Below are 23,564 nucleotides of genomic sequence, written 5' to 3'. Positions count from 1 at the left end.
TAATCAGATTACTTTACTGAATTTGAGTTATCAAAAAGTTATGTTACTGATTACAAATGTGGACAGGTAACTTGTAACTGTAAAAGATTACATTTAAAAGTAACCTACCCAACCCTGCTCAGCAGTGACACACATCCTCAATTTAGGCACCAGGAATGTCATTCTGATGAGCCCTTAACAAGTGACATTTTCAACCTAATTAGCTAAAACTCTAACAAAGCACTTGACTAACGTAGTGACAAGTTGCTGTGATTGACCAATGTTATGTCAAAGTGCATCAGTTCTATAGTATGATTGGAGTTACAGCTGATGAACCCAATTTATTCCATTCTACTCCATAATATTTAGAATCAGATTGCAGCCTACACCAGAGGTGTAAAAAGTACAAAGTAAAAGTACTGAACTGGGTTCGGCTGTGTTCACCACTTTTGGGAAGTATCTAATTAAGATCTAAATAACCAGGTAAAGGGAGTTCAAAACTAACTAGTGATCAATTAAATAAAAAGGAAGAGTGTAAATTATCAATTAAGGACACTCTGTTTACATGGTAATTTAACCCTTCTTTAGGAACTTCCCAAAAGTGGTGAACACAGCTGAACCCAGTTAAGTACTTTTACTTTGTACTTTTTACACCTCTGGCCTTAAAAACAATTTAATGGCTAACTAAGGTATGATAGTGATTCTACTAACAGATTACACATCCGTGCTAGCATTGGCTAGCCTTCTGTAAGGTGTGTAAAACTACAATGTTATAAATTTGATATAAAACCAAGGTTTAAGGACTGTACTCACAAATGAATGATCTTGTGGTCCCCAAGTTGACAATTTTCAAATTTACTATGAAGTTTATCGCCATAACCATAGCAAGCTGTGATATCAATAGCTGCCTGAGAGGACTCATTATTGTGAAGTCCAAATTTAATTTTGAAAACTGTGATGGTAATTCCATCGATCGACACTCCTAAAGGAGTAAGAAACAGAGACAAAATTCTCTTGGCACAATTAACAGTTTATTAACTATTTGCAAATAAGAGAGACACGTCAAACGCTTACAAACAAAATCGTCCAAAGAGACTAACTCGATACAGGTCATTCAGCAGTATATACACTCACCTAAAGGATTATTAGGAACACCATACTAATACTGTGTTTGACCCCCTTTCGCCTTCAGAACTGACTTAATTCTACATGGCATTGATTCAACAAAGTGCTGAAAGCATTCTTTAGAAATGTTGGCCCATATTGATAGGATAGCATCTTGCAGTTGATGGAGATTTGTGGGATGCACATCCAGGGCACGAAGCTCCCGTTCCACCATATCCCAAATATGCTCTATTGGGTTGAGATCTGGTGACTGTGGGGGCCATTTCAGTACAGTGAACTCATTGTCATGTTCAAGAAACCAATTTGAAATGTTTCGATGGGTACATGGTGGTCATAAAGGGATGGACATGGTCAGAAACAATGCTTAGGTAGGCCGTGGCATTTAAACGATGCCCAATTGCCACTAAGGGGCCTAAAGTGTGCCAAGAAAACATCCCCCACACCATTACACCACCACCACCAGCCTGCACAGTGGTAACAAGGCATGATGGATCCATGTTCTCATTCTGTTTATGCCAAATGACTCTACCATCTGAATGTCTCAACAGAAATCGAGACTCATCAGACCAGGCAACATTCTTCCAGTCTTCAACTGTCCAATTTTGGTGAGCTCGTGCAAATTGTAGCATATTTTTCCTATTTATAGTGGAGATGAGTGGTACCCGGTGGGGTCTTCTGCTGTTGTAGCCCATTCGCCTCAAGGTTGTGCGTGTTGTGGCTTCACAAATGCTTTGCTGCATACCTCGGTTGTAACGAGTGGTTATTTCAGTCAAAGTTGCTCTTCTATCAGCTTCAATCAGTCGGCCCATTCTCCTCTGACCTCTAGCATCAACAAGGCATTTTCGCCCACAGGACTGCCGCATACTGGATGTTTTTCCCTTTTCACACCATTCTTTGTAAACCCTAGAAATGGTTGTGCGTGAAAATCCCAGTAACTGAGCAGATTGTGAAATACTCAGACCGGCCCGTCTGGCACCAACAACCATGCCACGCTCAAAATTGCTTAAATCACCTTTCTTTCCCATTCTGACATTCAGTTTGGAGTTCAGGAGATTGTCTTGACCAGGACCACATCCCTAAATGCATTGAAGCAACTGCCATGTGATTGGTTGATTAGATAATTGCATTAATGAGAAATTGAACAGGTGTTCCTAATAATCCTTTAGGTGAGTGTATTACATAGAAAAGGGGTGTGGTAAGTTGTTGCCCATCTGTCTTGTCAATGAAACACATTCTCTCTGTTCTATCACATGTCCTAGGTTTCAAACAAGTCACATGTTGTCCTCCCCCATCTGGTTAAACTTCTCAACCCTTGAGGGGGACCTAAAGCATCTGGGCAACCAACAGATAGGCAGATTTACATTAACCCTATAATCTACTGTTACCAATCAAGAATGCCCCCTAGGAAAAATACCAGATCCTTCTCTAACACATTAATTTTCACATCCAAACAATGGGACTCAGTCCTTTAAACAGTAAGAATGCATCAGGTTTCAGAATTTCCACAACAAAACTGAACAGCTCCTGGATTGTCTGTGCTACAATACAAACTCACTATTTTTCAGGGAAGAGGGGCTGCAGCCAAACCCCCTCTCTCTGGAAGAGATTTCCTGTAAATGCATTGTTTTTCAACATAAGAGGGGATACTTCTGTCAGACTGCTGTTGCTTGGTGGGTGATGTAAACATAGTTATCACATCAATCATAGATGTATCCTGTAAATGTCTGATTGCAGGTGTGGTTTAAACATAGATATATTTTGCTTCATAACTGAATCCAACAATGTATATTCCACCATCTAGACTCTTTCAAACTTTCTGTAATTGTCTGAGACAGGTGAGTGACATCACATTGGGGTAGACACTAACCTGATATCATCAATGGAAGATTTGAAGGAGACAAGACGTGGAATGAGTTTAGTGGGACCACACTTTTAATGACGGAGCATTTAAAAAAATGCAATCTGACGCAATAATTTTATTGCTACACTTTTGGTCGAACTGAGATAGTATCACCAACAGAAAATAATTGTGGTATGTTGCCTAACAGTTATAGCACCTGACCAGTGGCTGAAACCCCAAAGAGCAAACAACATAAAGAATTGATATACAGTAGCAAGGACAAACTCCCTAGTAAAGTCAAAACTTAGGACGAAACCTAGAGAAAAACCAGAGCAAATCAAGAGCATTGTGATATAATTTAAAACCTTCAGGACTGCTTTAATTGTGCTATGCTTGTTCCTGAATCCCTGTACATAGTCAAAATTTGTGTATAAGAATTCCACTAACAAGGGTTTCAAGCATTTTAGCCAGAGGTGACAGGTACGAGATTGGCCAAAACATTTTTTAAAGCAATGGATCGCCCCTTTTTACAGTGGTATAACAAATGCAGACTTCCAGATCATTGGTATTTTATTACATTCCAGGGTATGATTGAATAGATTCAAGTCATTCAAGTCACTACCAAATTCAAAAAGCAGGGATCAAGACAATTAGGACCCGCAGGCTTTCAGGCCGTTATGTACCTCCTGCAATGAGAATGGTGAAAAAATGAACGTTTGATCAGCATGCAATGGTCAATCAACACAGGGTTGAAAAAAGACAGAAGAAACAGAATCAATCAGAATCAAACAGCTTACCAGATACCAATTCCATATTAAAAAAATTCAGCATATAAGTTTTGTTTTACATTTCTCTTACAAATGAAACGTGACTTTGTCTTACTGACCTTAGTATTCAAACAAAAGAGAATCAGCTCAAGACGCCACGATCCCTGCAGACTTCAAGTGCTTAGGACATAAAATAAACCATAGCATCCAAAGGAAAACGTGAAATATTACAAGAAATGAAAACATTAAATAAACAATAAAATATCCCATAAGTTTATATCAACACTGTTTCATAATTCAGAAACAATGAGTAATATACAGTGCCCTAGAGGTCTTCATCAAATCAGAAATGTGTATCTGACACAAGCTGTACCCGGGAAATTCCTATTCCACACATCCACGAGATCCAATCGTATTTATAAAATCACAGCGCAATCTAAGTGGCATCCATATCAGATCCAAAAATATGCCAGACATTAGGGTTAATCAAACCTAAATTGTGTGGGATATATACACAGCTCAATAAAATGAAGGGAACATAATCATCACAGTAAAACACCAAGTCAATTAAACTTCAGGGACACAAATCTGTAGAACCAACTCCTAGTCACCAGGTGTATTATTACAGTATTATTAGTCTTACATTATAATAGTGGCATAAAGTCAACAATATAGACAATTAAATAATTAATAGGAATTCATTGTGTGACAGTTAATCGTGAACTAAAATGTCATAATCGTGACAGCCTTACAGAAAATACACTGCTCAAAAACATTAAGGGAACATGTAATCATCACAGTATAGCACCAAGTAAATTCAACTTCAGGGATATCAATCTGTCCAGTTTGGAAGCATTTGTTTTGGTGCAAATGAAAGTGACAACAGGTGCACTGGAAAAGCAACAGCAAGAAAACCCTCAAAAGGGAATGGTTTCGCAGGGGGTGGCCACAGACAGTTGCTCTCTCCTTATCCTTCCTGACTGATTCTTCTCTAGTTTTGCTAGTGTCCTTGTCACTACTGGTAGCATGAAGTGGTTGCACAGGCAGTCCAGCTCCTCCAGGATGGCACATCCATATGTGCTGTCTCAAGAAGGTTTGCTGTGTCTCCCAGTACAGACTCAAGAGCATGGAGGAGATACCCGGAGACAGGCAGTTACATGAGGAGAGCTGGACAGGGCAGTAGAAGGGCATCAACACATTAGCAGGACCGGTATCTGCTCCTTTGCGCAAGGAGTAACAGGAGGAGTACTGCCAGAGCCCTACAAAATGACCTCCGGTAGGCTACCAGTGTGCACTTTTTTGACCAAACTGTCAGAAACAGACTCCATGAGGGTGGCATGAGGGCCCAACATCCTCTGGTCGGACCTGTTTTCACAGCCCACCACTGTGCAGCTTGATTGGCTTTTGCCAGAGAACACCAGAATTAAAAGGTCTGTTTTTCACAGATGAGAGCAGGTTCACACTGAGCACGTGACAGACGTTAAATAGTCTGGAAACACCGTGGTGAATGTTATGCTACCTGCAACATCATCCAGCATGACCGGTTTGGCGGTGGGTCAGTGATGGTCTGGGGAGGCATATCCTTGGAGGGTTGCACAGACATCCACGTGCTAGCCAACGGTACCCTGACTGCTGTTATGTAGTGTGATGAAATCCTCAGACCCCTTCGTCAGATTTACGCTGGTGCAGTGGGCCCTGGGTTCCTCCTGCTGCAGGACAAAGCCTGGCCTCGTGTGGCCAGAGTGTGTAGGCAGTTCCTGGATGACGAAGACATTGATGCCATTGACTGGCCCTCATGTTCCCCAGACCTGAATCCTGTTGAAAACCTCTGGGACGTTATGTATCTGTGTATCCGCCAAATAGCGCCTCAGACTGTCCAGGAGCTCACTGATGCCCTTATCCAGGTCTGGGAGGAGATCCCCCAGGACAACATCTGCCATCTCATCAGGAGCATGCCCAGACATTGTCGGGAGTGAATTCAGGCATGTGGGGGACATACACACTACTGAGTCACATTATGAGTTGCCATAATTAAATTCACTCAAGTTGCAACCTATGATTTCAACTGTTTACTTAGATTTTTGGTGTGACTTTGAATCCAACCCTCAATCAATTGGTGAATTGGTTTCCATTGACCAATGTTGTGTCATTTTGTTGTCAACAGATTACAACAAAGATATTGATCTTCAATATATTTCCTTCACCGAAACACAATGTGTGATTTAAGTGTTCCCTTAATTTCTTTTAGCAGTATATAATCAGACCCAAATGTATCAGAGAAAATGTTCCCAGACAAGGCTGCGGAATTGTTTGAACGTGTCTCACAACAGACTTGGTCATATCCTTTTGTTATAGTATGGCCGTTCAAATGGATTCTATAGCGTAAAGTTCTTATAGCCTAAAGTGGCCTGTAGCAAGATCGTACTAAGTATCTGTCCCAAAAATTTGCTCTGTGTATCTGGCGCTTTAATTATTTGTGCGGGCAGTTTGAACACGTGGTTTACCTGGCTGGTGCATAAAGTCAGGTCTATGAAAGCACGTGGGCTGTCTTAGATCATAAATACATTGACTGCCCTCCAGAGCTGCGGATAGTTATTTCACGGCCCCTCTCCCCCAGAAAGACAGCCGCGTTTCATACGATCTGTGCAAATAATATTGTTTCTGACCCAGGACAACGGATTGGATCTAGGATGTATACGTGATAACCTCTAACTTACATTGGCTAGCTTACTAAATGAAGATGAATTTGGACAAATTGTAGTATGATACCACAAACAGCCTTGCTTGTGCTTCTAGTCTAAAAGACGTCAGATCTAACGCCTGTCAGTCAAAAGTGATTGAATCTCTGAGTTAATCTAAAGGCATGCTAAATCCTTATCTACAGTTGCAGCTAAGAAAACATTCACTGGATTTACTTCTGTTCCTCAAAGAAGTAACCTTTAAGTATTGGTCATCAGTTGTAGACAGCTTTTTGGGCCTTCCACTGAATATTCAGTCCTGAACTTCCCCAGTTTCAAAAAATTGATCTATGACTTCTATCCATCTCACAAGATATCAGGTAACCTTTGGAGAACACAATAGTTATAATTTTATTGCATTAATGGTGATTTGTATTTATTCTAGTGCTATAGTGTTCTTCTGAGTAAATAAACACTTACTGATCAGACGAACAGCTTTAAAAAAAAAAAACAGAATCCCAGGTGTTTAAAAGCTTTTGACTGGTACTGTACTTGAAATGAAAAAGACGTCTTTTTTTTATTGGCATTACAAACGTTATATTTCAGGTCATGCCAAATTAAACGTCTGACAGTTGAAGACTGCAAGTAGGGATGATGACAACAGTACACATATAAGGCCAGATTGTCAGGAACTTCTGAAGATGCACAAACAAGTGTCTTTAGTCAACGACATCAATTTACGAGATGAACCAGGAATCCATTAAGTCCTAAAACTTAATGTCACCAATCTTGTTCAATGCCCCATTTAAATGGACTACACCGAATGTCAAAAGAAGAACACAACTGTCCAACACCCATCCAACATGCCCCCAAATCTACCCTCCGGCATCCCCTAGTCCCCCCAAGTCTCTGTGTTCTGGGGAAAGTGGCAGGGCTGGGCGGGGTTCCTCTGGATGGAGGACATTTTACGGGCACGACAGCGTCTGGATGCTTCTCTCCAGGCCTCCCTTTGCAGTCTCTGGGTCTCCTCTGGTAGATCTGAAATCAGCACCCTCTTCTGATAATACCTGGAACAAAGATTTCTATTAATTTAAATGACCCAACACAGACGTACACATTGGGGTTGCCACAATAACGACCCACTGTGACCACAGTCATGATCACACAACACGGTCTAATTGAAGCAGAAACATTCTCTCTGTTCAATGTCTCAATATGTTTGTTTTGTTGGGTGTTTTACTACCATGAAAGATCAAATAATGAAATAATGACCGGTTTTCCACCTTAAAATGTTTATTGACCTGATCCCTGACACGTGCTTGATTCTACAGCACACAGAAACAGGCATTCAATTATTCAGACAGTGGAGTTTGGTTCACATTAGGATATTAAACACGACTTAAGTTAAAATAAAAATATGTATTAGAGCAGCTCCTCAAGAGCCATGATCCTCCAGATCTGGCTGAGGGTTAGTGTCCCTGATTATGTCTACTCCTCAGCAGACTTGCCGGGACCACTTCCCTGTGAGAACGTACTTAACACCCTGGGCACTTTCTACAGCCAGACATTAGGATTTACAACTTCCCTGTAAGAACGGACTTAACACCCCAGGCTCTTTCTACTGCCAGACATTAGGATTTACTATTATGAAAAGGGAGTCCAAGAATCTGGCAAAGCTGTTGTGCTTGATGATCTTTCTTGCCGATTCCATCAGCATCTTGACCATTCCCTTATCAGAGACTCTGTCACATATCTTGTTCCAGTTTAGGCCGGTGAAATACAAATAAATCACTAAAATGTAGTTTAAACACATATTTAAATAAATGAACAAACAACAGCAATAAGTCAAGGAGAAAACAGGTTGGATTGGATAATATACAGTAGTGGCCGTCAGTGTAAATTCGTGTGTCCCTAAAAGTACAAGGAATGTCTACAGTATTTGGTGAGTTTCATTGTCCAAAGACAGGGCGGCCCTATCCGATTCCTGGAGATCTACAGTCCTGAAGGACTTCACTCAACCCCAGTTTTGACCTGATTTAGCTTTCCATCCTATAAGAATCAAATTAGGGTCGAAACCGGAAAACCTACAGGACAGGATATCTAGAATACGGTGGATCGATCCTGTCTTAAGGTTTGCCTTTACACTCAATAAGCACTTTTTGCAGCAGAGGGCGCCCTGCACATAGAGTTGACAGACTGGAGAACCAATATAGATGTTCTGCACAGACTTGTGCAAATCTTGCAAGCAGTTTTACAGTAAGAAACGTACTTATTTAAATGGCAAATTAATTATAACTCAGAACAGATCAAACTTAGAACACAGCTTACATTTTGCTATGGCAAAATTCACCTTCATAAGAAAACAGTAAGATTCACACACACAAAACTAAAAGGCCAAAGCGAAAATATAGTGAAATGGACTCAAACACATATACATTAATAAAAAAACAAGAGTTTTTGATAATGCACTGTATGTCATCTGTCAAAAATGGATATTAATTTAGAACATAAAAAGGTTGCCAATCACTGACAGGGCCGGCCAACTGAAACAATGGAACATCACTCCAAGATGCATTTCATGACATTCAAAACTTGTACAAGTGGTTAATAAATGTAAACACATCTCCTATAAGCCTTGGTTCTACCACTCAACTTCAGTGAGTTCTTTGAGGAAGGATGTAACTGCATCTGTCTTGCTTTGCACAACTCTTCCAGTCCCGCAGCTCACAACAGCTTGTGGATTCAAGGAAGAAGAGCCTTCTTCTGTATTCATCCCCACTAGGAACCTAAACAGTGGATATCCAACAGTTAGTCAATCCAAGCATATTTCTCTATTTCTTCAATTTTGTAAGAGCCTGAAAACATCACAGCACAATCATTAAATAGGTCTGGAAACTATGAAGTCATAATTTATCTCTAAGGCATGCAAGACAAATGTTAGGGCTGGATCAATCAAGGTTCAATACATTCCTCTGAATAAGCTCCAGTGTTGCTGAGGCTGTTTCCTGATATTCTAGGTTGAAGACATAGAAACATCCGAAGAGCACAGAGAGGGCAGTGCCAAAGTCAGACTGACGATCCAAAACACAGACAACTCTCCCCTCGATCGACACCATCCACTTAGAAGAGTCCAGCAAGGAACTCCCTGAAGTATATAGTAACAATGATAGTTACACAAGGTATTTAGAAAGCATTAGGCAAAAACCAAACTATATTTACATTATCCCTGGATAAACGACATTACATATTAGAACAACTTCTGTGCAATGTAAATGCGTAACTCATGGGGAGTTCCTGCTGGGTTATCTGGCCGCAGAAATGTACAATACAACTCACGATACCATCCATACTACACAAAATGGTTTGCAAATCGTTTCATTACCAAGCATGATGAGTCTCGGAGTGGCTGGCAAACACAACCGTGTCTCTACATCAACCTGGGTGTCATTCACCTGTCAACACAAAATAAATAGTTCAAACCTGAGAAGGTCACGTGTTTAATACACAATAGCGTTCGGATTGCCTGACCACATCAGAATGTCTATATTGACATAAAATCACACACAATAACTTACATCAGCCAAGAGAAAAAGCGAGTCCTCCTCCTCTCTGAAGTGGGACTGCACCAGAAGAACAGCAGCGCAGGCGGTGAGGTCCTTGTCGTTTGCACTGAGGGCCTTGTCAATGTTGCTGAGAACACTTTGGACACATCTCCTACAATTAGGTTTCTGACTCTGGAAAAAATGGACAAGGGCCTTTCCTTTGGTTAGCAGAGCTTCACTCAGGCAGCAGTCGATCTCAACTCCAGTGAGCTTCTGGAAGTGGGCGCAGATCCATCTCTTGGTAAACAGAAAAGGCCACTGTTCCCGGACGTCCATGATACTTGGTGGTGGCCATGCATTTATCATGCGCCGTTGATTAACGTATGTAAGCCTCATGAATTCCTCCACATCTTCTCTGTCAGCGCCGTCAGGACCAGTGTTGATAAAAATGGCGGCCAGAACCTGCCTCTTGGTTTCCAGGGAGTCAGGGGTCTCCCCTTCCGGAAAGTTCTGTGGATGCCACTTGACGCAACCGTAAATGTCCTCTTTCGTCGGTCCAGTTTTGGGCGGTTTGTTGCTAGTTTCCCCTTTTTTGCTCGTCTTAGGTCTGCGTATTCGGTTTTCAGTGTTCCGGTTTACATGTTCCACTCTGGTCTTTATTTGGGTGAGGAGGGAGGAATACCTCCTGCTGAGAAGTTGCCCTTCCTCTGACAGGTCGGCAAAACTCTCGGGATATTCCGCAACTATAGATTTGGCTATTTCCGCACAAATCTTCTTGTTGGGGTTGAGACAGTGGACACGCATCGCATCAACCGTGATCCTCACCATCAGCCTTCTGTCGGCCGCCTCCACTCTTCGGCCCTCTGCTATGGCTCGCCTGAGGCTTTCAGGCGTCTGCTGCCAGGGAACACGAAAGTTGCTGATCCAATCCTCCTCCACCTCATCCCCCCTAAAAAGCAATACCAATCGCATGGGATCAATGTATGGTTGCGCTCAGTGTTAAGTATACTAGGAATGGGCTTTGAAATCATGTTACTATTTGAATAGTAACAGTGATTTATTTTGGGATACCTGAAGTGCACATGAATTGGTTTTAAAAAAAAAATTTATTAACCTGAGCTCATCACGACAGTGATGCTCTATTTTTTTCTGCTGGTGACGTGTGCATGTCCCCTCAGTCCGATGATTTTAGGGCCCTATTTTTCCTCAACCTAAGTTCCCAGGGCCCTGTAGTCTAAGGTTCCCATGTTCCCTCAGACCCAGGTTCCCACAGTCATCTTCTAAATAAAGCAACAGTAAACATTCTGGACAAAAAGGGATATTTAAGACAGAAACACGTTACGTGATAAGTATTTTGTAATTTGCATTTCATTGGCCAGAATTAATTGAAACATTTTTTTCTACACTCATTTTGTTTTGGGGCTCATAGTTAAAAACGAATATCACATTCAACACTCCCTGTACTGAAGTTGACTGTGAATTGGGCGTATTGCATGTCATGCATGTCACAGATATATTCTCATTCATGTAAATGTAAGATACTATGCTTGTTTACATACATCATTACTTACTCTCTTATAACTCTTTGACCAGGAAACGTAATGCCTAGAAACCATAAAGGGAACATAGCATCGTGCAAACTTTGAGATTTGCTAATCTTGTTCCCAGACACTTCCCCTGAGAGTCACAGGTCTGTTGGAACAATGACAAACTTGGCCTTCCTTAGCAAATAAGAAAGCGGTGAAAAAAATCCCTTGATGACAGGCTTTGTTTAATTGGCCTATTCTACCGATCAGTCATCTGCCAGAACACATTGCTCCACGTTGTGCACACAAGTACCAATGGCTAGCTTGTAACATTGCTGTGATACAGCTGGAAGCACACAGCGCAGCTGAGATGTCTTGCTAGCACTCACTCACGACATAAGGCAGTTTTTTTTCTTCCATTAAAACCTGTTCATTACGACAAATGTAGTAGACTATTAGCTGGTGGTATGAAGTGGCTGGCTCAGGCAACTCTGGATGTTATCAAAGCATTGATTGTTTGTTTGCATGATCATAAGTCAGAAACACAGCTCCATTTCAAGACACACCCTCACTGTTTATATTATTTTGCCCTCCATGAAGGCCTACTTCGAATGGTGGGTGTTCCTGGCTCATTAATGCGGTGTGCAATTGACTGAAATAGTATGAATTATAATCCCCATAACTCAAAGCGTCTCTGCATTACAACAACATTATTTTCTCCCACAGGGGATTTCTAGATCCACTTCAGATAAGTTGTGTATTATGCGTAGTTATACACCACCACAGTGGAGGAGACAAATCCTTTCCATTTAGAATTTAAAGGCCAAATGAAAACCTCCACAGTGGTATCAATAAGTCAGACACATTTACTGTCAAAACGGACTACAGATTTAAACAGGTTTAAACGGGCACATTTTGGTCATGAAGTTAGTTTAGTTAAATATTGATGTGTGAGATAGGGGGTTGTTTTTCCCAATTCTTACCATATCCCAACAGCATAGCATTCATCAATGCAAAGCATAGCTGTTGTAGAAGTGTATATAATTATTGGAATGATGTAATAACTCTAAAGTGTGTACAGCATAAAATTATTTATATTTACATTGTATAACCGATAAAGCCATTTAGCTAAATAAGTTGTCTGGCAATGGCTAGCCTAGCCCACTTCCAGGCTAAAGACCTAGTTATATTGATTTAAGTCTCCTAGAAGGATGAATGACCAACTGTACTTAGCGTTTTGATAATGATGTACAAACGCTTAAGTTACAAAGTTCAAACCGTTAGACATGAGACACCCACATTCAACCACACATCAAAGACAACTCGTTACATCCAGCTTCCAACACGAAAGCAGCATTTCTTAATAGGCAATAGCCCGATCAGCCCATAAAAATAGATCTTCCATGACAATCAATGTTTTTTTAATCACATAAAACATATCTTCCACCCATGAAGGGTAATTATCCCCGGTAATGTGTTTTTTTTCTGTCATCAATTACACTACAGTACAGTAAAGTAACTTTAGTGTAATTGATGTACAGTAATATTACATTATAATACAGAAGATTACAGTACAGACTTCGAACCTCAAACAAAATATACTTAATTACAATGCATGACACATTGAGATTTCTTTACAGTAGATTTGTAATTTGATGGTGAGTAACAATGACTTATAACACCAAGGTCCAATCCAACCAGAGCAATGAGACATGAAATAGCTCAGAAATATTGCATGCAGCATGTTTTGCAAGACAACAATGATATTCTTAACCCTGATGTCACGGAGACATCACAATAAAGGGAAAAAGTGTTGGGCCACCACGTGCCACCAGAACAGCTTCAGGGCGGCTTGTCTTAGAACCTATAAGTCTCAAAGTCTACTGGAAAGATGTTGGTGTTTTAATTATGGTGACAGGTGTTGGGTTGAGATCTATTGACTGAAAAGGCCATAGGAAATGATTCACATCCTTTTTACACTCATCAAACCATTCAGTGACCCCTTGTGCCATGTGGATGGGGGCACAGACATCCTGAAAGAAACCCAACAATGAATCCTCTTTCAAAATCACTAAGATATTTTCCTCTGGCCATCTTAGTCCAAAATCTAGGGCAACTGGCCTGCTCAGCTTTTTAGGATTTTAGTTGTAAAACTGTATCATGCAGTAACACCTGGATGGAAGCATCGGCATTCATTAGGCTCCTCCATTCATTTATTCAGGGTCTTCCATTGATTTGTTACCAGTCTGTATACAGTGTGGTGTGTAACGTACAGCTTTACTGTACCTAAAAGTTCACCCAATCCCACTCTGAACTCAATTTAATCGCAACTGAAGGGAAGTTGTGGAGACCCAGACTGTGGTCACACGGTAGCTTAGTTACCTGCATCGAGCCCTCTCTTTGTAGGCCCGCAACTTCTCAGGGTCAGCACGGATTCTCTCTCTGTACTGTCGCTGTATCTCCGCATGTGACAGCCTCCCTGGGTCAAGACAAAATAGAACCATATTGGAATTGTCATGATCCTCTTAAACCGGTTTTAAACTTGGATTACTACCATGGACTGCACAGCAGACAGGACACTACCTGTCTCCCGAGTGTAATGTTACAGTTGGTGACAGAACTCACACAGACAAAGATGAACATAGGCAACAGCAGAATAATCAAGCCGAGATACACTAGGTAAATCTCATAAGGAATTAATGGGAAGTGATTGTCAAAGCCAAATGACATGGCCTACAGCATGAACCTGGATTGGAAGCCTTTGTCAGCCTGTTCTGGTTCGTACCCATTATCGGAAGCTAACTGGAAAACAAGCGCCAGTGGCATTGTAGAACGACACTTCAGTGTAGCGGAGTAAATAAACTTTCAGTTAAGGGCCACTCTGCCGAATCAGTGTGGCCCTTAAATATGCATGAAAAGTATCTGTTTAATACATTATATTATAAAGCTATGTGTCCTGCACTTCATCCTAATTGCAATTTGAAGATACATCATGTAAAACTTTAATAAAACCTACCACTGAACATATAGGATTTTAGCCTGTCCCCACACTAACACTACACTTCACCAGGAAATATAATGATTAGAATCCTTCAGAAATATTATTTTTTGTATTATTGTGTGACTATTTCCAGTTTCCAATTTACATTTTCTCATCAGAAATTCATTATGTTAGCTAAAATGTAAAAATATTCTCATGTTCCCAGGTTTCCACTCAGTCCAGTTACCCTGACACATTCCCCCTCACAAACATCTGGGAAATTCCACACGTCACATGAGCAACAGGAAGTAGCATCAGATTAGTCTCTTGAAAGCCATTGGAAGACCAAAAGTTAGTTCTCTCACTCTTTTCTGTATTTTATTATCATAAGTATGACTGAGAATGTCAATCTCAACATTCAGTCCTGTTACCTACATTTTTTGCAGACATGCCAAACTTAAGTTTATTCAGTTGGGCAGTTTTTACCAGTCTGCATGCTGGGACCAGGTGAGGTCATCTCATGGAGTACAGGAGGGGACTGAGTACGCAGCCCTGAGGTCTGCTTGTCAGGAAGTCCAGGATCTAGTTGCAAAGGGAGGGGTTAAGACCCATGGTCCTGAGCTTGGGAACCAGCAATTTTGAGTTTGATTACAAGCTCAAAATGACCAGAAACAAAGAACTTTCTTCTGAAACCAATCAGTGTATTCTCTGGGAAATTATGGCTATTCCATGTGAGAAATTGCCAAGAAACTGAAGAGCTCATACAATGCTGTGCACTACTCCCCTCAAAGAACAGCACAAACAGGCTCCAGGCAGAATAGAAAGAGGAGTGGGAGGCCTAACGGAGCAAGCGGACAAATACATTAGTGGCTAGTATCAGAAACAGACAATCACAGGTCCTCAATGAGCAGCTTCCTAAAATAGTACCCTCAAACACTAGTCACAATGTCAACAGTGCAAAGGCAACTCTGGCAGAATGGCTAATAAAAAGCAAAGATTAAGATGGACAAAAGAACAAAGACACTGGACTGAGGAAGATTGAAAAACTGTTATGGTCAGACAAATCAAGGGTTCGATTCGTCAAGCATGGTTGAGGCAATGTGATAGACTGTGGGTGTTTTGGCGGAAGTAAAGTTGGAGTTTTGTGAGGGTAAAAGGGATCTTGAAGAAGGCGGCTATCACTCCATTTTGCAACACCATGCCATACCCTATGGACAGTGCTTGATTGGAGCCAATTCCCTCCTACAAGCAGACAGTGACCCAAAGCACAACTCCAAACTATGCAAGAACTATTTAGGGAAGATGCAGTTACACAAGCACATACTCACATACACACACTCTTGTAAAAGCATGCACACAGTTGTTACAGCTTTTATGTTGATATTTAGACTAAGGTATTTTTTGCCAAATATAATGACCTCTGTTTTATCTTTGTTTATTTGAAAGACGTTGTGTGACATCAAGTTATTCTCACACACACAGGCACTAATTTCAATAATATGTGGTCCATCATTTAAACAGCAGTATGATACATCAAGATAGATCTTTTTTAAATATTGAGGTTGGGTCTCCCTTAAAAAAAAATTACAAATAATAAATACTAATTTCGCCTATCTTGTGACTCTTTAGCTACAGATACATCTTTTTTGAACATGTAACCAATTATTTCTGTAAAATACCCTCTAAATTGAGGGAAAAACAAAAACACAATTGCCTGAGATTGACCTTAAAACATTTTGAATAGTTAAACATGGGTTAGTAGACTGCTGAAAAAGTGCTGAAACAAGAAATACGTTTTTGAAAGTTACAACATGCAAATGGAACGGATTCGTCGGAAATGGTCCTTAGCAGACAGTAAAAATTACCACTGTAAAAATACTTGTTCTTTAGAGAGGTCTGACGAATCTGAACATGAGCGCTGAACTGTGATAACACTGCCTGGAAGGTGGGGCTTCCAATCAGGCTCAAGCTGTCATTGGCCTTGAAAAGGCCTGTTTGAATAGTGGGTTCAGGGGTCAACATGGAAAGCACATAACTGTATAATGTGTCATCCCAAAATGACAAAGGAAACAAAATAAACAAGCATACTTTTCGGATGCACAGTCGATGTCCCCTCTGACGGTTCTGAACGTCTATCGCCTGGACTTTTGCTGCCAGCAACAGAAGACGTTCCATCCGATTCTTTCCCCAGGGAGTGTAAGGGCCCTTCTTGTTGCTCTCCGATGCTCTGCTCGCTCATCTCCCATTTGATGTAGAAGGACCCAGTGTCAGTTGGTTCTTCTTTAATTACAGCACTAGTGACTGGACTGGGTGATGGGGACTGAATCCTGATCCGCTCTGCTGGACGACCTGGCTCAAGGGAGCCTACATCGAGACCTGTGATTGAAACAATACATTGGAGCCTACATAGAGACCTGTGATTGAAACAATACATTGGAGCCTACATAGAGACCTGTGATTGAAACAAATACATTATATTTAAAACAGGGGTTGGTCTTTTGTTTAAAGATCTGACAATATTTAGTGTCAAAATAAGAAAGACATTTAGAAAATCTAAAAAGTGCAGATGTTACTTCACAACTGCACTGTATATCAGTAAACCTATTACTGTTGTCACGCAGTACCCACAGAACATAGGCTACAATACGTCAAATATGGGTAGCTACATGAGATCATATGTTCTTACGTCGCCTAACCACTTTGCCTTAGAATTGGCACTGGCATACAAGCAGAGGGACAATGTCAGCTGTAAATGAGTTACGTAACACCCATCTTTTCTGAGTTTTATTTCAAAAATGCACACAGACACATACTGTGATCAGAGTGTACACGTATTATGAAATAACTGCTGATAAGGAAGCTACTGTCATTGGCACATTGCTACTTACTGGAGAAATCCATTCTCCACTCAGTTTCGCGTGCTGACTCGTTCTCCGGGCACATAGTCGTAGGTTTTCCAAAGTCTCTTTGTGATGAGGGTGCAGACAATCCAATAGACAAGCCTACTCGAAATGCTGTTAATTCGTCTTCGGCTTTTTTGAGCTTACGTTTAAGGGCTTCGTTTTCTTTGTCCCTCTGAGCTACCTTACTTTCATATTCCAGTATTTTGGTATTGTTAACATTGTAAATAACATCCATAACAGTATGAATCGCCGTTCTGATTGCATTTTCAACTGCACGAGCGCTTTCTTCGTTTTGTAAACAGGAATAAATGGCACTACGATGGAAATAATCCATGTTATCACTACACAAGCTATAGCCAACCGAGGCACCGGCACACTACGCTAGCTAAACCCGAAACAACAACAACTTTACCGTTGTTTGCGTCACCATTTCATCATTCAGAATTCCGAAAATTGTCTGAAACAAAGCGAAAGGATGGTGTTTGACAGGCACTCACACTTGAAATACATTTTGTTACAAATATAAATTGACACGTTTTAAAGAGCAATAGGATCGCTTTACTTTCTCTTCTTTATATGTGTATCGGCGGGTTAGACACAACTAAACACTTCGTACATCACCCCCTACTGTATTGGAGTGTGAGTAGGGTTATCTCACCTAGAAAATGTATTGAACCAATTGACTGCTCAAAACTAGCCCAAAAGGCCTAAACATTAGCCCAATTTATTTTTACACGCAAAATAATTTATAAAACATGTAATGTTTTTTATACACTTCTACCTAATTACAATGTACCTATAAGCGGGTGTGTGTGTTATCCACGTCAAGTACATATGGGATTTGAAATCCCCACACCATTTTTACATTTTAGTAATTTAGCAGACGTTCCAGAGCAACTTATGTGAGTGCTTACAATTTAAAATAATTGAAAGGGTAATCACTTGTGAACTCCTTGACTGTAAATGTCGGGTAGGCAATGAAAACGTCTACATTGGAGTAAGTGCAATTTTCAGACCTAATCTATTGAAATATTCAGCAACATTTAAGGTTTACTCTGTGATTTCTTGGTTCTCTGTGTCTGCTTTGTGCTCACCTATCTTTGTGGCTGCTACGTGGAGCAGAATTACCAACAGCATTGTTTAGAGTAAACAGCTTTTTACAGTGCTCTGACATTAGCACAGCTGACTTTAACTTACCCTTATTTGCGAGTATTGACAGGATCTTTGGGGAAGCATAAAGTCTGCGCAACCAGGAGATACTTTTCAATATTTTTTTTTTAAGGAATTAGATGAACTAAATTGGAATATAACTAAATTAACTACACTAAGCAACTCACTTGCCACTATAAAACAAGATTTACAACTAAAATACCAAAATGGTGTGGTTCAATACGGCAAATAAATGTTTATTTAATAACTCCTGTCCTTACACAAATATACAAAATAATTTAAAATATTCCAGATAGTAAGCAAGATTTCACCAGAAAATCACTGGTTTCTTAAAATAAAGTGAGGGTAGAAATGACCAATTCAAATCGAACAGAGTTCTTTACAGATCACTTTGGTCATTAAGACATCAACGTGAGCAAGACAAAAGTATGCAGTCCTTGATTCTATTACGGGAAGGCATGTCACAGCCTGCACTGAAGGCCTTGCAATTAAAAACACTGGATTATGCTATTGAGTTGCAACAGTCAATCTTAACAAATAATTGTTTGGAAATCAAACAGCAAAATGTATCTACTGTCTTTTTAAGGGGAACATTGGCACCTGTGGAAATTAGCTTCCCTGATAAGCATGCTTTCTGCATTTCAGCACATACTAATACTTTGTTTTTGGACAATCATTTTGCCTGTTAAATGGAAGTCATATTGTACAATTTGCCTCTTTTGTAGATGTAGCTTGCATGATTGCAGACCAGGATTATATTAATGTCTCCAGTGTAGTAGAATGGCACAAATGTGTTTATGAAAAGCCTATTTTTTTCATGCAAAAATATGAACAGAAAAATAGAGATTATAATCGATACTCCACACCACATTGTGCCCAGCACTGAACTTCTCACACTGATTATTATTTGCCTTAATTATGAAAATCTAGTCTAGTCTACTCACCACTATAGGAAAAGTAGTCTGCAAACCCAATAACAGGTGAATGGAAAAAATTGCAGTTTGAAATTAATTGTCAAAATGAAGACCAAAATGTGTTTCAATGTAACAAAGACAAAGCACATTGGGTTTCCCCTGAAATATTTTTACTGACAGTTCCATTACAGTTCACCTCAACCAATTCACTGAGTAATTGGTTCATTCCAATTTAATACCAAAGTTATCCATTTAACCAACAAAGGAAATAACAGATATGATCTATGGCCACCCTACTGCCTGCCCCTACGGCATCCCAGAGTTCCCCCAGTTACTTCGGGGGGGAGGTGGCAGGGCTGGGCGGGGTTCATCTGGAGGGAGGACATTTTACGGGCACGACAGCGTCTGGATGCTTCTCTCCAGGCCTCCCTCTTTAGTCTGCGGGTCTCTTCAGGTAGATCTGATATCGACACCTTTCTCTGCTGATTCCTGAAAAATACTTCTAGTTCAAACACCATTCCTCAACACTGATGCACATACCCATGACCACACAACCTGCAGATCAAACATCTACGCAACGATCTTCTCACTGCCTGAATAGTTCATTCATATATCCTCAATATTCTCATCAGGGCAGTGGCAGTGTAAGGTAATCTATTTACCTGCGTCGTTCCTTCTCCTTGTAGGCCAGGTACTTCTCAGGGTCAGCACGCAATCTCTCTCTGAACCTCCGCTGAGTCTCTGCACTCGACAGCCTCCCTGAAGTCAAGAAACAACAGAGCCATATTTCACTGTCTTCAAACTTGACTGCAAAATTGGAACTGCAATTTTGCCATCCATGAATCGCTTGCTATGTCACTACAAGTGAATATAGAATGTTAGTCATTTGTGGGATGATTTCAAGCATATTTGGCAACACAATGAACTGGACATTTATTTTATATTAGACTCCACTCCAAAGTCTTCACAATCCCTTCACCAATTAGCCTAAATGTGCTGATGCTATCCCTTGACAAAGAAAACAAAAATGTCCCATGTGTCAATTATATTTTAACTTACTCTGCCAGTGTGGGGGAGGGGAGGGGAAGGTGATGCAAACAGTCAGTGGGAGATAGAATGACACTGATTTAAGAAATATTGGCAAATCCATCATGATTTATTGTTACAAGTCCATAATTTTGTTACTGTGGTCCAACAGCTGTATTTGTCTGTCTTTGCTGCACAACACACACGTAAGATGGTTATCGACAGAGTAAGTTAAAACAGAATTTGAATTAAAAATGTTTGTTAATGGAATAAATTCTGGTGCTACTGTCCAAGCAAGGAATAGCATCAGCAAATCAGGGCTACTCACCACTATAATGGAGCAAGAACAGAAGCAAATCACACATGCATACTTTTCAGATGCCTGGTTAGTCTCTCCCCATACTCATGTCTGCTTGGGTTAACAGCAACAAATTGAGTTCCGTCTGTTGGAGCTCCACCGCCCTGATGGGCTTCTCTGTCTTTTCCCAGGATGTGCATTGAGCCGAGGCCTTCCTGTTGCTCCATGATGTTCTCTTCACTCATTTCCCATTTGATGTAGAAAGTCTCCATATCATCGGGCTCCTCTTTTATTATTGGGCTGATGACTTGACAGGGTGATGGAGACTGGCCTTTGGATCTCACTGCTGAAAAACCAGACTCAGAATGGAAGGGAGCGCTCTGGTGATGGGCCATATCAAGAGCTGCACCAGTGGGAGGGGCTGTGTTTTGGCAGTGGGATGAACTGTGTGGAGGTGCATCAATACCTGTGATTGAAACAGAAATGTTTCAATGTATGTCAAACAGATGTATGTCAAACAGATGTATGTCAAACAGATGCATGTCATTGAAATTCTAAGATAAAAATGACTAGGATAATACGTACTGGGGAAATCTATTCTCCACTCAGCTTCACACGCCACTTCATTTTTATGGCAAGTTGGTTCCCCACTTGACATTTCTGGCGAAGGAGCATAATTGTTCGATCTGACTTGATGACATTCATTTCCAGAAAGTTCTAAGGAGCCTCGCAGTGCTGATATTTCTCGTTCTGCTTTTTTAACTCTACGTTTTAGCGTTTCGTTTTCTCTGTCCTTCTCAGCAAACTTCCTTTGATATTCTTGTATTTTGGCACTGTTGATCCTAGAAATAACATTCACAACGGTATGTATCGCTGTTCGGACAGCATTTTCAACTGCTTGAGCGTCTTCTTGATTTTGGAAAAAAGAAAACATTCCTCTTCTATGGAAAGAATTCATAATTTTTTAAATGCTGGGTACAGAGAATGAAACGTTTTGCCCTACTGTACTGTTGTGGAGACAGCTTCTTGCTCAGGTGATATGATGGCTAGCTATACAGTAACCAGTCAACAACTTTGGTGAAATGCATGAGTTTACAACCTTTCAAAAGTCCAGAAAAAAATTATATAACGCGATCTGATTCTGTTTAAAATAAATAAAATACCCGTTCAAATCACAGAAACTTCGATCTTTAAGAGAGCAACTAAGAGCGAGCAACTATGTTTACAAAATGACTTCACCGTATTGTCCACAAACCCCCACAATCACTTCCGGGTCATTACATTTCATAATAAAGGTCCCCACTCCCCAAAAACAATAGTAAAAAATGAACAGTAACACTACTTGTCTCTTCCTCGTTTTCTGTTATTGAAAGAGACCTGGATAGTATTAGTTAGTCCAGGGTGATTTTGGGTGGTAAGGATAATTCTGTGAGAGGAGAGGGTTGAATACCTCTGGCATTTTATAAGAACAACAACATTGTTTATTATATCCCCAATGAATGAATAACATTATTCTTTAGACCATAGTGACTCTTCCCAAACCATAGTATGGCATCATTCTGGCGTTATCAGCACATTAAACAGACTGTAAAATCTTCATTCTTCCATCTCTGCAACATTGCCAAACTCAGACCTTCCCTCTCCCGTCCTGCTGGTGAAACGCTAATACATGCATTGATAACCTCCTGTCTTGACTACTGCAACTCCCTATGCATCCAATCTTGATCCCTCCATAAGCTCCAAATTGTTCAAAACTCTGCAGACAGAGTACTCACTCACATCAAGTCCTGGCAGCATGTTACACTGGCTTCCCGTCTCCCAATGCATTGACAACAAGATCCTCCTACCAACATATAAAGCCCTAAACAATATTGCCCCTGCCTACCTATCTGACATTCTTGTTCCATATCACCTACACACTCACTCATTAACCCCAAGTCCAAGCATAAAGTCTTGGTGACAGGGCATTCTCAAGGGTTGCTCCTAGGCTCTGGAACTCTCTCCCCAAAACCATCCATGACTCTGAGACTATCCCCATCTTCCAGCAATGCCTCAAGACTCATCTGTTCAAAACTGCCTAGCCATGCCCAATCCCATTCTCTCAATTTTCTTTGTTTTCTCATGGTATTTTATCATTTGGTTCTGCTCCATGTTCATTTCGTAAAGAGTCTTTAGGTCCTTGAAAATCACTATATAAATAAAATGCTTTATTATTATTATTATTATTATGGCAGCTGCACTGCCAAAGACCATAAGAGGTGTTGGAGGAAAGCCCTGCAAATCATCAAGGAACCAAGTGACCCCAGCCACTAACTGTTCTATCTGTTTCTGTCTGGCAGGAGGTACAGGAGCATCCTTTCCACAACAAACAGGTCCATGGACAGCTTCTTCCCCCAGGCCATAAGACTGGTGAGCATCTGAGCCCCTCCTGCCCCCTATACACCAGGTCTCATACTCATTATAATGGACCATTACCTGAATTTCAAAATGTAATCCTTGCAAAAAAGCTCCAGTAAATTAAAAATAACTTTACCATAAAATATAATAAAAATGAAATTGTACAAAATGTCTATATAAAACACTGTCTATTTCCCAATTAGCTCCATCCTATTACATTAATTCAATTATGCTGTTTGGTTTCAGTGATCATTTCTAGATTTTGAGCTAGTCGCCTATTCACAGACCTTTATTTTGAAAAGCCGGAGTTCTAATTTTTGCTTTACTTTATTTTTTATTAAACAGAGTTCCGTCGCCAGGATTTGCGTCACAAATAAACGTTTAAATGCTGATTCGCTTGTATTCTTCACACAACTCTG

At 40.5% G+C, this 23,564-nt stretch overlaps 2 protein-coding genes across 5 annotated transcripts; both read right to left on the bottom strand.

Annotated features, from left to right (window-relative positions):
- Positions 1–6,941: 6,941 nt before the first annotated feature.
- zgc:113210 lies at positions 6,942–17,943 on the bottom strand. 3 transcript variants are annotated; one of them, XM_020041535.3, is made up of 7 exons: positions 17,326–17,943; positions 16,526–16,813; positions 13,840–13,936; positions 9,965–10,880; positions 9,772–9,841; positions 9,356–9,534; positions 6,942–9,175 (listed from the first exon to the last, which is right to left on the bottom strand). In XM_020041535.3, the coding sequence occupies exons 1-7, from the start codon at positions 17,672–17,674 to the stop codon at positions 9,044–9,046; spliced, it is 2,031 nt and encodes a 676-aa protein (XP_019897094.2). In that variant the 5' UTR covers positions 17,675–17,943; the 3' UTR covers positions 6,942–9,043. The 3 variants fall into 3 exon arrangements, with proteins under 3 accessions (XP_019897094.2, XP_019897092.2, XP_010862085.2); XM_020041533.3 differs by having other exon boundaries at positions 9,360–9,534; positions 17,326–17,942; XM_010863783.4 differs by lacking the exon at positions 9,356–9,534 and having other exon boundaries at positions 9,083–9,175; positions 17,326–17,941.
- A 1,202-nt stretch (positions 17,944–19,145) lies between these two features.
- Positions 19,146–21,996, bottom strand: LOC105005678. Of its 2 annotated transcripts, none has more exons than XR_001197932.4 (4): positions 21,334–21,996; positions 20,779–21,214; positions 20,087–20,183; positions 19,146–19,913 (listed from the first exon to the last, which is right to left on the bottom strand). XR_001197932.4 is itself a non-coding variant. In XM_010863784.4 (4 exons), the coding sequence occupies exons 1-4, from the start codon at positions 21,704–21,706 to the stop codon at positions 19,718–19,720; spliced, it is 1,059 nt and encodes a 352-aa protein (XP_010862086.2). In that variant the 5' UTR covers positions 21,707–21,996; the 3' UTR covers positions 19,444–19,717. The 2 variants fall into 2 exon arrangements, 1 of the variants encoding a protein (XP_010862086.2); XM_010863784.4 differs by having other exon boundaries at positions 19,444–19,913; positions 20,822–21,214.
- Positions 21,997–23,564: the final 1,568 nt, after the last annotated feature.

Source organism: Esox lucius, chromosome 20 (assembly GCF_011004845.1).
Source record: "Esox lucius isolate fEsoLuc1 chromosome 20, fEsoLuc1.pri, whole genome shotgun sequence".
NCBI lineage: Eukaryota > Metazoa > Chordata > Actinopteri > Esociformes > Esocidae > Esox > Esox lucius.
This window is presented reverse-complemented; position numbering and strand designations above follow the sequence as displayed.

Bases quoted from the DNA above. Each gene is read 5' to 3' on its own strand.
- zgc:113210 (XM_020041533.3), bottom strand. From the start codon at position 17,674: ATGGATTATTTCCATCGTAGTGCCATTTATTCCTGTTTACAAAACGAA. The intron at 16,814-17,325 runs GTAAGTAGCAAT...TTTCAATCACAG, and splicing joins GTGGAGAATGGATTTCTCCA to GTCTCGATGTAGGCTCCCTT. The intron at 10,881-13,839 runs GTAACTAAGCTA...ATTGCTTTTTAG, and splicing joins AAAGAGAGGGCTCGATGCAG to GGGGGATGAGGTGGAGGAGG.
- LOC105005678 (XM_010863784.4), bottom strand. From the start codon at position 21,706: ATGAATTCTTTCCATAGAAGAGGAATGTTTTCTTTTTTCCAAAATCAA. The intron at 21,215-21,333 runs GTACGTATTATC...TTTCAATCACAG, and splicing joins GTGGAGAATAGATTTCCCCA to GTATTGATGCACCTCCACAC. The intron at 20,184-20,821 runs GTATGCATGTGT...TCTTGACTTCAG, and splicing joins ACTAACCAGGCATCTGAAAA to GGAGGCTGTCGAGTGCAGAG.